This window comes from Platalea leucorodia (genome assembly GCF_965183815.1).
Source record: "Platalea leucorodia genome assembly, chromosome: 3".
Lineage (NCBI taxonomy): Eukaryota > Metazoa > Chordata > Aves > Pelecaniformes > Threskiornithidae > Platalea > Platalea leucorodia.
This window is the reverse complement of record NC_138825.1, coordinates 21,908,863-21,922,738: the sequence shown is the minus strand read 5'-3', so window position 1 is coordinate 21,922,738 and position 13,876 is coordinate 21,908,863. Positions and strand designations below refer to the sequence as shown.

Genomic DNA, 13,876 nt, shown 5'->3' with positions numbered 1-13,876 from the left:
TGTATCTGAGCTGCACACTGCTGCAATGTGAATGGATACGTAAGTGAACCTGTTAAGTGACTGTGGCACTTCTCCTCCCAAGTGGTTGCCCAAAACCCAATGAAAAACCAGGCAGTGGGTGTACAAGCAGGCAGCTGACTTTGCCAGTTGGACTAACCCTCATTTTTGCTGCACCACTTCAGTAAAAGCCAATTATACCAAACTTCAGGAATGTCTATATCAGTGATAGACTGCAGACATTTATAGTCTTCATCAGTGAACGGGCTAAGCTAAGCTAAATTGTTCTGCTAAACTTCTTAGTAAGTAATTAACCCTAAATTATCAACAACCGGCAGCTATGGTAATGATTATGAAAGAAATAACAACCGGTTGCACAGTTATTAATACGAGAGCACTGAATAAGGCAGACGAACAGCATGTGCTGCCATAGAATTAATAGAAGGGACAATGGTGGCAAGTGTGATCTCCCGCAGGGTGGTACAGTTCCAGGGGGCTGAGAGAGCTGCTGAAAGACACTTGCTTTGGCAAGAGCAGCATGTACTCAGCAGTAGTCAGGATGGAAGTCAGAAGCGGATGGTAATAAGGAGCATTAAAAATAAATCTAGCCTAATTAGGTTAAAAAAAAAAAAAAAAGTGAACCTGACAGCTCAGCAACTGGCAACTGTTTAGTTCAAGCAGTTATCCTGGGGAAAAGAAATTCATACTGGAGCACCAGGAAGCGGACAGATGAAGTGACCTGCTGTGCACCCTGTGCTCCCTAACTGGACCGTATCGGTGCCCAGTTTCTGAAGCTGTGAGCTCACCAATTTCAGAAAGGAGGGTCTCTTTAAAATGTCTTACCTTGAAACACCCTAAAATATTAGCTAATTCTGAAAAATCTTGGCTACTGTGTTTGTATAGGAGCATTCATGTGCACCTGTGAATTCTGGGCCAGTGCAAGATCGTGAGCTGACAGGCTTGGGACCGAGGCATATAGATACATCAAGCATGCAGTAGTGTGGGCTCCCCTCAGTGTCTCTGTCTAACCATTTTCATGGACCATTTGTCAGCAGAGTGAAGGGCTCCATGTCCCTTCTTGTCCTCTCTGCTGAGAAAGTAAATGAGGAAGGAAAATAAGAGCAACCTCTTGTGAGGGGGGGGACATGTCTTGCTGACTACTGCACTGCAATTAAGCAACTTGTTTCACTTCCCAGCATGACTGAGATGGCAGGATGAAACTGGAACAACAGTATTAGTTACAAAAAAAAAACCCAAACAAACAAACAAGAAGAAGAGAAAGAGAGTAGAAGGATAAGCAGCAGGGAAACAGAAGGCAAACACAGTAAAATGGAAAAAGTCGATCCAAACCAAAACCAAGGCCCTTATTGCAAGCAGAACCAGTCTGACCACTGAAATGCAGAGGTGATGGTAAAGAGCTGCTGGACCCCTGAACGAAGAAGCTCGTCTTCCTTCCCTGCCTCTTGACTTTCTTTTGAACTGGTTGTATTAAGGAAACAGCCCCCTCTGTTCTTACTGGAGACCATGGGGAACTTATCCATGTACCCCCTGGACTCTATTAAAATTTAAGTGGCTTTTCTTACTTCTTCAGGTTTCTGTGTAATATATTTTATCAGATGAATCCAGTTTTCCTGGGTTACAAAATGTCCCCAGGTAGCAGCTCCCCCTGCCCTGCAGGACAGTCCCTTTGCCGTGCTGAGGAAAGCTGCCTCAAGAATCCCAGTGGGCCTTATGTGTCCAGTTTCTGTATGGGGTCTGTGTGAACTATTAAAAGGCTGCTCTGATTCCTGGAGAGCAAATAATTTAATCTCAAGCTAACGCCCTTTCTGTTATTGTTAGATAACATATCTTATTGTCCTGGAAAAGGTAGGGCTGGAAGAATGGTACTATATAATGGTGACAAGAGAAATCTTACAAGGCATGAAAGAAGTTATATACGCTATTCTGGGGGAGAAGGATTTGTCTGTCTGTTCTGGCTGCACACCCTGGCCTAGGAGAGCAATAGGCAAAGCAGGGCCTATCTCCCCTCTGCCATAGTGCAATTCCTTTGGCAACCGTGTCAAAGGGACTGGACTTGCCCTTGACAATGGGAGATGCTCCTGGCTTTGGGGCAGATGTTTACTTGCTTTCTAGTTCTTCTTGCCCTGGAGTCCTCCCTGAGAATCCACAGCAGACCAAGAACAGTAGCTCGGGATGTGCTTCTCTCATCTGTGCTACTCCTCCCCTGACAGCTGATGTGGTAAGCTATGCTACCATCTGCAGCACAGCGCAGATAAGAATAAACAGCTTTTGTGGCATGGGAAGCAAGTTTTGCATAAACATGACAATGGTCTGTGTGCTCCAGTGCCTGAGCTGCTGTTTTTCCTTGAACTCAATAGGTGTCTTCAGATAATTGCTGAGAGGATTTACTTCATCTAATGTGCAAGGAGTCTTAGAAGGGCTGCATTCATTTAGCTGCCTAAGACAGACACGAAGACCAGAAAATCCCAAATTTGGATTTGTCACAGAACAAAATTCTGAAATCAATGTCACTTTAATGCAACAGGATTTAATTCACAGGATTTTACTGGAGTTCAGCCCACGCTACACGAAAAGCTTCTGTTGGTGGAATAGAGAGTATTTCTGGCTGTGATTTTGACGACTGCTGACCAGTTTGACCAGTACCATCGCTTTAGAATTAGTCTATATGGGCAAAACCATGCATCAGCCAAGTTTAGTTCTCACAAACTGGGAATCGCATGGAAACAGAATGAGAAGGGGCCCCAAAGCTCACATAGTGCATCCCACTCCAGTGTTTTCCTGGCCCGTCTTTATTTAAAACAGTCTTTAAAAATCTCTCATAACGGAGGTTTTTGACAGCTTCCTCAGACTGTCTCTTCTTGCTTGTAACCATCCCTGTGGCTAGAAGGTTTTTCCTAATACCTAACCTAATTCTCTCAAGCTGCAATTAAGCCTATTATTCTTGTCCTACTTATATGGATAATTCCCTTCTTCTTTGCAAAATATGCTTCTTACAGAAAACCAAATTTCTGTGTCCCCTTTGGTCTTCTGTTGTTCACACCGAACACCTCATGATGTCTAACATGACCTGTGAGGACAGGCTCTTCCAAACTTCTAATAATTCTTGATTCTGTCTGCTTGGCTTCCTTCCAGCTACTTCACATTTCCTTTGAAGAGGAAAAAATTTGCTCAGCATTTGACACAATGCTCTAGCTGAGGCCTTACTAGTGCTGGGTGGAGCTGAAGGATTGCTTCATGCATTTTATAAGTTATAGTTCTGTGTAAACATCCCTGCATTGACATTTAACATTTTCACAACAGCCAGGTCCTGTTGACTCACACTCAGGTTGTGATTCACTCCCTGCAGAGCTGCTGCGAGACCTTGGATCCCTGCCTTTCCCCCAGCATGCTGCAGGTCAAGCCCTCATTCGTAAGTCAGTGTTGAAGGCTGACACATTGCTCCCCCTCCTTTTTCATTTTTAGAAATATTGGCACACTGTAGTTCTTGTTTTTCTTTCCTGGAGTTCTCAGTACATACCCTTTGCTCCCTCTGCTGAAGGTACAGGGGTTGTCCATCTTCACTAATGTGCTGCTTCTCCCCTCACCAACAAGGGTTTTCCTAGGGTTTTTTTTATTCACATCCCATTAGCTCAAGCGAAAACAGCTTATGATCTGCATAAGACTCACTCATCCTCCCATCTGGTTGCATTTGCACGGCAAACATACTGTCATCATCTTACCAGCTCTCCAGTCTGTCAGGGCCCTAAGTGTATCCGCCCTCCTGAAGGTTTGGCTGCCGGGGCTCAGGGAGTGCTCAAGGTTGACCTGAGGTCTTAGGCCAGGGAGCTGTGGGGTTCTCCATGCTGGCAGGGCAGCTGGGGAGCTGGGCAGGCTGGGGGGCACCTGGGGGCAGCCCTCAGCCCAGGGCATCAGCTCATGGGTCAGGGCACATGTACAGATCCCAGGGCAGGCAGACATCTTACAAGAATTCAAGGCCCATGTGAAAAAAAAAAACAGCAGAAACAGTCCTCTCTTTCCCCTCAAATATTCAAGCATGCAATAACCCCAAACTCAATTAATTCCCCCCAAAACACCCTTTCAAGAAATCTTACACATCATAAGCAAAACATGGTAAAAACCTCTGTTTTACCTTTGCAAGTTATATTTAGTACGATGCTATCAAAGGACTATCAAGCAATATTAATACATCAATGTTTTCTAGCGTATTTGCAGTTCTGCACTTTTTAAAATAAAATGGTCTAATAAGCCATAAATTTACATTTCTTAAGTTACCCCGTCTGGCTCCCTTAACAAAATGACTGCAATACAATACATAGAGCAGTGTAAATCTGTAAAACCATAAAGCTCCAAATATTAATCTGAAGCTTTCCTAGCAGAAATTAATAAATGGAAGTCCAGAAATTTAATAAGGAATGAAATTTCACAAGCTGTTAAAAGACCAGCAAAGACAGGTTTCATAATATTTTATAGGGCATCTAAAGTAAGTTCAATACTTTTCAATGACAATATGAAACAAAAATCACTTAACTGGCTGTAGGCTTGAGACGTGCTTCAGTTCAAGGTTGGTATTTCAGCACTCCTGTCGTGTTTGCTGGGGTGACAGTCCTCAACTTCAGTTGGTAGTGCAAACACCTCTGGGAAGCATGGGACCTAAAAAGGAAGGGGGTAGCAAAGAAAATACTAACACCCAATAGATATGGCTCTGGGATAAACCTGAAAATATGATTGCAATTGAGACAATTTCAGCAGAAAAAATTGTAAATCTTATGTAAGCAAGAATGGAGGATAACGTGGAATATGTCTTATCTTTCAATACCAATCACTACATTCTCATCAATGATACCATAGAATAATTGAGATTATTGTAATAATTGCCTCTCCATTTCACAGTTTTTTGTCTCCATTTGCTTCTTGCTGTCATATGCAGTTGCTGACAGGATGCTAATAAACACTTTCTTGAATGGTTGCAGCACATCTATCGTTCTACTAGCCAGACTCATAAGTGGGGCCACTAGATGCTACCACAACACAAATAAAGAATTAAACAGTCATGAAAAAATAACAGAGCAACTTGTAGCGATCCTCTGTTTAGAGCAATAGAGATATTATTGGTTTACTTTGTACATAAAATCAGAACTCAGTCTCATTTTTTCCTTTGGTTCGGATTAGCCCACATGATGGCAATCTCTATCATTAACATACGGCGAGTTCTTCCTTCAAACACTGCCAGTTTAACATATGTTTCATTTGCGCAATACCAAAAATAAGATGAGAAAATCTGCTTGGCTTTTATTAAGTATATGAAACAGCCAGGAATTTTTCTGACAAATAAGGAATAGCAGGTAACACCAGAAAGGTGAACCGTTCATACAGGCTTTAGCACAATGCTCTGGCGTAGAGGAGGGAAAAGCCAACAGCAGCATCTATGGAAGCCATGCCACTGCTGCACCCATTCCACGTGCTGTGCTTAACCAAAACCCGTCTGTCCCTTTGTAGCTGGATAATGACTATAAAGCTGAAAATGCTACAAACCAGGTGTTCTGCTGCCGTCTCAGCCTTCAGGCGGGAGCAGGTGAAACAAGTGAGGAAGGGAAAAAAAGGCCAACTACACACAGTCGGATAAGTCAAAAGAAGTGAAACTGAACTTTATTATTTTTTTAAAAAGTATTCTACAATAATGGCTCAGAATACTACCGCAATGTACAGGGACAAGGTAGTGCTCTGGGCTATGACTGTAGATTACTCTAGTGTATATATATATATATTTGTAAGAGCTAAAGAAAGGTTGAAGCAGGGTAGTTCAACATTTCTTAAGCACATACTTCATAATTTTAACATTTTCTAGATCTCTCATATTATAGCAGGATTTATCAAATGCAATGTAGTCACAGAAGTCTTGCATAAATACAAATATTGATACTTTACCTTGAATATTGTATATGATATAAATTCTGCCTTACCTTTAAAAAAATCTCCAGATCATTATGTGACCTGGGAGTCTTTCCTTTTCTTTCTCTTTAAGAGTTTTTAAATATATATATATATATATATTTATATATATCTGCTATCATACATCAAAGTATATATGAATCCCATCATTTCTGTTATATTTTCTGCAGACATGGTCTGAAACAAAATCACCAACAACTAAATCAAAAGCTTCCTGGTTAACATAGGAAAGCCAAAGAGGATCTTTCCTCTTTTTTTGCGTTTCAGTACTAGTATTTTTTTAAACTTGTAAGGATTCTTCGTAAACTAGAGGTCCATAGATCTAGTCTTTATAAGCAAATTTACATACTTGGACATGCTTTTGTGAGGCAGTTAGTATCAAAATCCAATAGTATTTCTTACAGAACCATATGACTTTCTGCGATGCAGATATACATTTCATTTCTAAAAAGCCACAGTTCTTTTTCTACATCTGCTCTCATCAAATCCCCAGGATTCATTCATAAAACTGCTGCTGTTCCAAAAGCTGATGCTGTTATCCCCGCTGCGGATTAAGATGTACACCCAATCTGGTGACATCATCATGTGAAAGATGGGTAAGTAAGAAAATACCCTCCCCAAATCCACAGATAGTCTTTTGTATCTCTAAATCCTCATGATTTATGTCACCCAACAGTGCAGTGCGACGAAGACACGTCTCTGTGCAGGCTAAGGGTCGTCTTCCATCAAAGGAATCTCTAGGGGAAAAAAAGAAATAGCATTGATTGCTGATTATAACTTCCCTTTATACTTTTGCAGAGTATTAGTATTAGCAATTCTGCAAAAATAGAAATGGACTTTGCAAAAATCTGAACAACACATACATTGTCTCCAATTCTAGACCCACTTAGCTCTAACACCTAGGTGAAAATTAACCTACTAAAACTACCCAGATTTTCTAAAACAAGTTAGGCCCACAAAAATCTAAATGCAAACATCCTTTCTACTATATTAATTACTGAATCAGCGTTCAGAGTAGGCAGACACTTTTGCTGGCATTATCATAATTTGTCCCTCCTCCTTCTAGCTGTCCTCTTCCCCTTGTGATGCCATTACAAGTTAGCCCCAACCCTGTGAAGCAGTAAGACTTCCTCCACCCAGACCTTCACCCACACTAAATTTAGGACACTGGGCTTCAGCTCTGCTGCCAATAAATCACACAGAGACTGCTTTGCCTAGTGACTCTCAGTGACTGTGGAGAGCAGGATCACAGCCACTCCTTTTAAATGTCTCCAAGGAAAACTATCCAGTTTCCTTAACACGCTGAGCAGCACACCATATGGCTCCATCAGAACTCAATGAAATGGTATCAATGCAATCTCATGTGCGATTTAAGTGCAGATGATAATATATGGCAATCATCTCCCTTCTCGTACATGGTCCTGTGGGTACGTTCCCCTTATGCTGTGACTCCCATGTCCAGGGCTTAATGTGTACATGCTTTGGACTGAACAGTTTGCTTTACGTGCAGACATAATGAGCTTGTTAATAAAGGCTGCTAATTTTGGCTTAGTATGAAAACATGATTTGCTTTCCATTTTAAGGAGAAAATCCTGTTCTTGGCTGTGAAAGGCATGGCATGTGAGGGAGTTGTGAGTGTAGGAGTTGAGAAGCAGATGAACAGACCAACACAGGCAAGGTGATGGTTGGTGTCGCTGCTGTACACAGGTGCCTGCGGACATCCCTGTTGCTGAGACTGCTGTTATGGGGTCTGGACAGGAACCTTCTGGCCTGGCATTCAAATCCCTTGCACCACAGCTGGCAACGACATATCACAGACACGAAGCTCTATGACCATGGAGTAGTATGGTTTAAAAGATGTCCAAATTAAGATGTGGACCAAAACATGGAGAAAATAGGAGCAGGTCAGCTGGGTTTATTCCTGTTCTGACAGTAAAAACAAATGATGGCTCCTGTTTACGGACTCACCTATTGCACCTATGCAAGACTCACCATCTGCAATATCGATCCGCGGACTCGTGGACGCAGCCTCCCCAGCAGTGCTACGGGATACGTCAGTTCGATCTGAACCGGGAAGCGCTGCTGCTTGGCACGCCGGGGACGGGTACAAACTTTGGAGCAGTTCAGAGGAGCCCGACCTACTGTCACAGGTCTCAAATTCGCTAGGCAGCGTGTCTGTAATCCGGGGGCCGGGGTAAGCAGGAGGATTCTGATCTTCTGTCTGCAAACTGTGCCCCTGGTCTGTGGTAGCTGAGTATCCAGGTGCCAGAGCATTCAAGCCGCTGCTTACAGCTTCATCGTAGGAAGGCAGCATGACAGGAACGCCATCCACCACCACAAAGTCGGGGTCACCCATGGAGCCCTCCTGGTTGCCTCTATGTCAAACACAGATGAGTTATCACATAGAGCAGAGCATGTCAGAGGCACCTCGGAGCAACTGCTGAACTTAAGTAAACACAGCACTTTCTAGTCATGCAAAATGAAGCTACAGGGTCATTAACATTCACAGAAATGTTTGCTTCACGGGTTTGCAAAACTCTCTTCAGGTTGACAGTCAGGTGGAATCTGTTACAATCGGAAAAAGGAAACCAGTAACATGAACAATTTCGAGAAGGGAAGGAGAACAGGTGCTTGGAAGAGATAAGGAGCGCCATTTGCTGCGCTGTGCACAGTAGGTATCATGGATATAAGATCACAGATGTAGCTCACCAGTCAAAAGTGTCTGAACCCCTGGAAAGATGTGTGCTAGGGCGCAGAAGTGTTTACAGCCCACGTAAACAGGCACTGAGGTGACGACTACTGGATGACAGGGCTTTGGTGGCCAGATTTGTGGCCTCCTTCAGGTCTTACTTTCAAAGGATGAAGGCTTCCTTAACCAGTATTAAGCTGGTTTCTTTTTTAAGCAAAACATTTTTATTAATTGGGAAGGTCTGTTAAACCCTAAAGGATCTGTTTAGTAGGCAATTAAATCACAGTAGAGTCCTAGCAGGAGGGAATTGGTCCCAGGTACATTTAGGACATGAAAACGTTTGAAAAGGAGAGGACAGAAAGCCATTTCAATAAGCTAGACAAGGGCGGGCTATAAAGCTATCCATAGTGCAACCCATTACCCTAAAGATCTTCCTAGTTATATACATCTATGTATACTACTCTCCGAATACTGTATATATGCACATATATATGCTTATAAATTTACACATTATTTATACAACCTGTATACTTTCATGTACACATTTCTTTAACATTAAGATCACTGAGTCCTTTCTGCTGCATTTATTTACTGACATACAGCTTTTTCATCTCTCTTTTCTGCACATGGTAGAATAAGAACATGAGAAAAGCAAGCGCTGGAGAGGAGTGAAGGTCCATAGCAAACTGAGCAGACTGAAAACTAGAAACGAGTCTAAACCCAGATACACTACTAGCTTTGCCTAAAACTCCACATGCCTGCCTTTGTTTTTCTGGTTGTACGATAATAATACCCACCTACCTGTCTCATGAGGAGTGCTGTGAGAGTCAATGACAAATGCTCATAGCTGCACAGTATTTTATGGAAATAAAGGAAGATGTAGGAGATGTTTATGAATCATGATGAAAATAATACTCATAAAGGGAACGCAAACTTTTAATATAAATTTGTCCACAGAGAAAAAGAAAATCTTTCTTAAAACTTACATTACTAAGTCTACAGTAGTTAAAAAATTAATTCCCCCAGCACCTGAAAATGAATATTTAAAAATATTGTCAGCTATTTTTACATGCAGAAGCAGCAATTCTCTGTAGTAGAGCTGTAATTACTCCCAAAGTGAATCTGGCAAAGTTAGCCTTTCATCTTAGTTGCAGAAAAGAGTGCTGCAGGTTTTTGGGGATACCCTTCCACACCAGTGCTTCAGAGACTTCTGCTCAGAGCAGAAGAAGAAGGTATCTGCAAGGCTTGTGAGCCGCGCTGCCTCCTCAGCAAGGAGTGCGGAATGTGAAAACTGACTCAAGGTCCTCAATCTTCAAAAAAAAAGAAAAAGTACAAACCTTGGAAGGAAATGTGTCTTAAATTTGGTCTGGAACATCCTGGCTAAAATAACCAGTAGCAGTACTAATAAAACGCTGGTAGCAGTAAATGCCACTATTTTCCATGTCGTCAGCAGGGTCTCCTGTGTATTTGGCCAGGTTTGTTCTGTAACAAAAAGGCAATACAAGAGTTGTGTTTGATTATTACCACTGTTATTTTGTGTTAATACTTCAAGAACACTCAGAAGTGCCAGTTAAGACAAGACATCTTTTATACATGTGTTGTAAAGACACACATGAACTCAATGCCAGGTACCAAAAGCAGCCTTAACATTAAGCTGCCACAGGGGCTGGACCTTGCTTTTTCCCTTTGACTTTTTTTATACATGCCATCATGAACTTAGCTTACATACATATAAAAATATCCAGAAGATATTAAAAAATCCATTTGAAGAGCTGACGATTGAAATGTTCAGGATCATTCATGATCTTGGAAATGTACTGTATTTAATAGCATCTTAAAATCAATGTTCATCACTTAACCATGAAACAGATGGCGTTCACCAGGCATTACAGACCAACAAATTTGCTCTGAAAAAGAGGGCCTGTAAGAGGATAGGAGTAATGCCATTGCTGCTCCCTTACCTGTTTTGACACAGTATACTTGGTAGGAGGGGAACCACTCTCCGTACTGGCAGGTGATGTACTTGTAGTCGTTGGTGAGGGTGTAACCAGGATCACAGTAAAACTCCACCACCGTCCCGTGGTTGTAACGCTCGCAAGGCCGCGGGTGGCAGATGTAGTCTCCATGACTCACCATTGGAGGTAGTGGACAAACTTGGGCAAATAAACAAAGAGAAAAGGAGAAAGACGTTAACGCCAGCAACACACCGCTGGGTAGCTTCACTGTGTCAAAATGCACAGGGCACACTTCTGGCTCCCTTCCAGGCTCCCTGCGGTTTCGGGTTCATCTCAGAGGTACCAGCGGTACCAGCGGATGGATGCGTGCACCTCCCACGTGGTAACGTGTGCTGGGGTGGGTAGCTTTCGGCTCTCACCGACACCAGCAAGCTCTGCTGTCACCTGCTTGTTTAAAGGCCTGAGAAATGGGATCTGTGAAGCTTCCCATCCTCTGGGGGAAGAGGGGGCAGGAGGAAGACAGAAGGGGACACAAATGCCTACCTATAAGATAGCTATATGGGGATGGAGGGGCACAGTCAAAATAAGAACTCTTCTCCTTATGAAGCATCTCAAATTCAGCTGTAACAGCCTATTTTTTTTTGTTTCATTAATATAATTACATGGTTATATGCACTAATTAAATTCCTAATAGTCACTTTTTAAAATAAGTTTGCTGTCAACTGTGGTGCAAGAGATGCACAGCACACGATGTTGCTTAAGCACTTACAGTCTGTACCACTGTAATATTATTAAGTTGAGCTTAAACTCTACTGGTGTTATTTGCGTTTTGTTATCTCTGAACCACCCAACTGATCTCAGTGGGATCTTTGGTGGAGTGAGGTCTTAAATATAACAGAGGCTGAGCCTGTGTTAATTAAGTACAGTGGCTTACATAAGATTAAGTAAATAAGAGAGAATTGCGATATAAACATGTGGAACTTTTATTATAGGCCTTGAAACAAAAAGAAACGTCCTCTCACATGGCTGGGCAGATGAACTCAATGGAGAACCGAGGGAGCACAAACAGCAGCGGGGAAAGCAGCTCGCAAGCAGTATTTTTATAAGAGAGGAAACTTTTCCACTGAGTAAGTGTTAGTTGATTACTATTTTCTTAAGTGCTTCTAACACAGAGGGAAAAAACCCTACAAAGTGTAATGATGTCTCAAATGGCTAAATACTAACCCAAAAAGGGCTTAAATTACTGGATGGCTTGTTTTATTTCCCTTCAGAGGCAGTAACTAACTGGCTCAGTGCCCCACCTACAGGCTGTTCCCTTCACTTCATGCCTCCCTCATGCAGGCAAGACCTACTGCATTGATTTAAATAATGAAAATGCCGTTTCTCGGAAGAAGAATCTTCCCAGAAATTACAATTCAGCTGCTTCTGTGAATCTTGTTACATGAATAATGCATTTCATAAAAAAATACACAAGATATTAAATGAATCTTCAAGAGAGGCTGATTACAATGTGCAGCAATGTCTATTCCCTATCCCCTGGAGACATGGTTTTGTTTGCATTTTCACTGGCAAGGTTTAATAATAACTTGAAATCAGAGCAAGTAATTCACATAAAAATTCACATCCTCAATACTCTGCATACTTTCCAAAGTCTCTGGGCCCACAAGAAAGAGGAATGCTTTACTAGGAAGTCAACTCAAGATTGAAAACAATTTTCTTAAGACTAGGGCAAAGGTGTCAGACTGAAATAGTAGGAAAGCACCTTTTGTCCATATCAGGGATCATTCTTCTATTAAAAAGAAAATGATCAGTAAAAGCAACGATTCTGGCCTGCCATAAGGAAACCTGGTATATTTTTATTATCTAACGTTAGAGCATGAGAACAAAGGAAGACAGCAATTTATGCTTCTTTGCAACTGAGTTTTGCCAAGCTACTGCAGGCTGCAAGAGATGTGTAGCTGCCCAGTACCTTTCTAGCAACGAGCAAGTAGAGCACACCTTATCACAAAGAGCAACTCAGAGAAACAAATTTTCCTCTCCAGCAATGTACCTGCTGCCTCATCCCCAACCTCATTAAGAGCCAAAGCAGCCTGCTGAATAAAAAAAGCCTCAAAGTTGGTGTCCCAGCAATGTGGATCAGCTCGGGAACGACACATTTCCAGGCAGATTAAAAACAATACACTGTGGGGACAGCCCAGATATGGAGCTGTCTGTTCACAAACAGAGATGTATTTTATAAAACCTGAAAACAAGAGCATCACTCTTCGTGTAGGATATGTCCCCAGTGCTAAAAAAGAGTGCCACCCATTCCACTGACACCCTCCATATTTCAAGGGAAATGCTGATGTATTGGTGCTGCCTGGAAACTTCTGCAAACATTTCTGTAATGCACTGCCAAGCATTAGTCATGAATTAGAGTCAAGTTTGAAGTGGTCATACCTGCCAACAGCTCTTGCATTAAACACTCTTGCAACCAGCAGATGCAATGGAGAGGGTTTGAAAATGAGGGCGTTTAGCTCAATTGAAACAGTGGTTCATTCTTACATCAACTGGACTGTCAGAGTCAGGGGTTCTCACTCACTTGGAGTATCCCTCACCACCTCCTGTGAACTTTATGTTCATCCAGTTTCAGGATCCCCCCCCCCGTACAATCAGTATTGCTCAGGTTCAGATCCTCTTTTTCCAAATGAAGTCAAATGAGATACATCACATAAAACCAAAAATGAACTCGCTTTGAGCTCTAGACAGTTAGTTGTACACCCAGTCCCTTTCTCAACTCACTCCACTCCCATGGTCATCTTGGCCCAAGATCCTTTAAAGTCAGGGGAAGAACAGCCATGAAGTGGCCTTAGTTTTGATCACAGAAAAGCAAGATTATGAAAGTCTGGAGGGCTGCTGAACACTCTTGGCTCCCAAAGACAGAAGATTTTTAGTGCAGAGCTAGTCGTCTTACAGGGTCAGATCCCTTATTTATGCTGGATACCAGTGTATGATACTGATTACAAAGATTAAAGGAATGTGCCAGATCAAATATGGAGGAAAACTCATGTGGCAAACCTACTGAAGTTTTCTAGGAAAGTTAAAATTCTAGCATTCCCAGTGATAAGCCCTGATTGTATTTGGAAATTACAGGCCATAGACTTCAAGAAAATGCATCAAACTCACAGATCGAAAATATCCACAAACCGATTAAAATAAAAGTGTGTCTGACAAGTACATTTTCACTGTCAAAGCCGACAGCAGTATGAATGATAAATAATCATAG

The 13,876-nt window shown here is 42.1% G+C and overlaps 1 protein-coding gene across 1 annotated transcript in view; it reads right to left on the bottom strand.

The window, feature by feature from the left end:
- Nucleotides 1-6,675: 6,675 nt before the first annotated feature.
- Nucleotides 6,676-13,876, bottom strand: part of SUSD4 (sushi domain containing 4) — a gene marked incomplete at both ends in the record, with an annotated part of 74,182 nt that continues 66,981 nt past the window's right edge. The window contains 4 exons of the mRNA XM_082305668.1: nucleotides 6,676-6,704; nucleotides 7,960-8,342; nucleotides 9,994-10,138; nucleotides 10,618-10,809. Of these exons, the coding sequence (XP_082161794.1) occupies nucleotides 6,676-6,704; nucleotides 7,960-8,342; nucleotides 9,994-10,138; nucleotides 10,618-10,809 (749 nt within the window). The remainder of the gene's footprint in view (nucleotides 6,705-7,959; nucleotides 8,343-9,993; nucleotides 10,139-10,617; nucleotides 10,810-13,876) is intronic.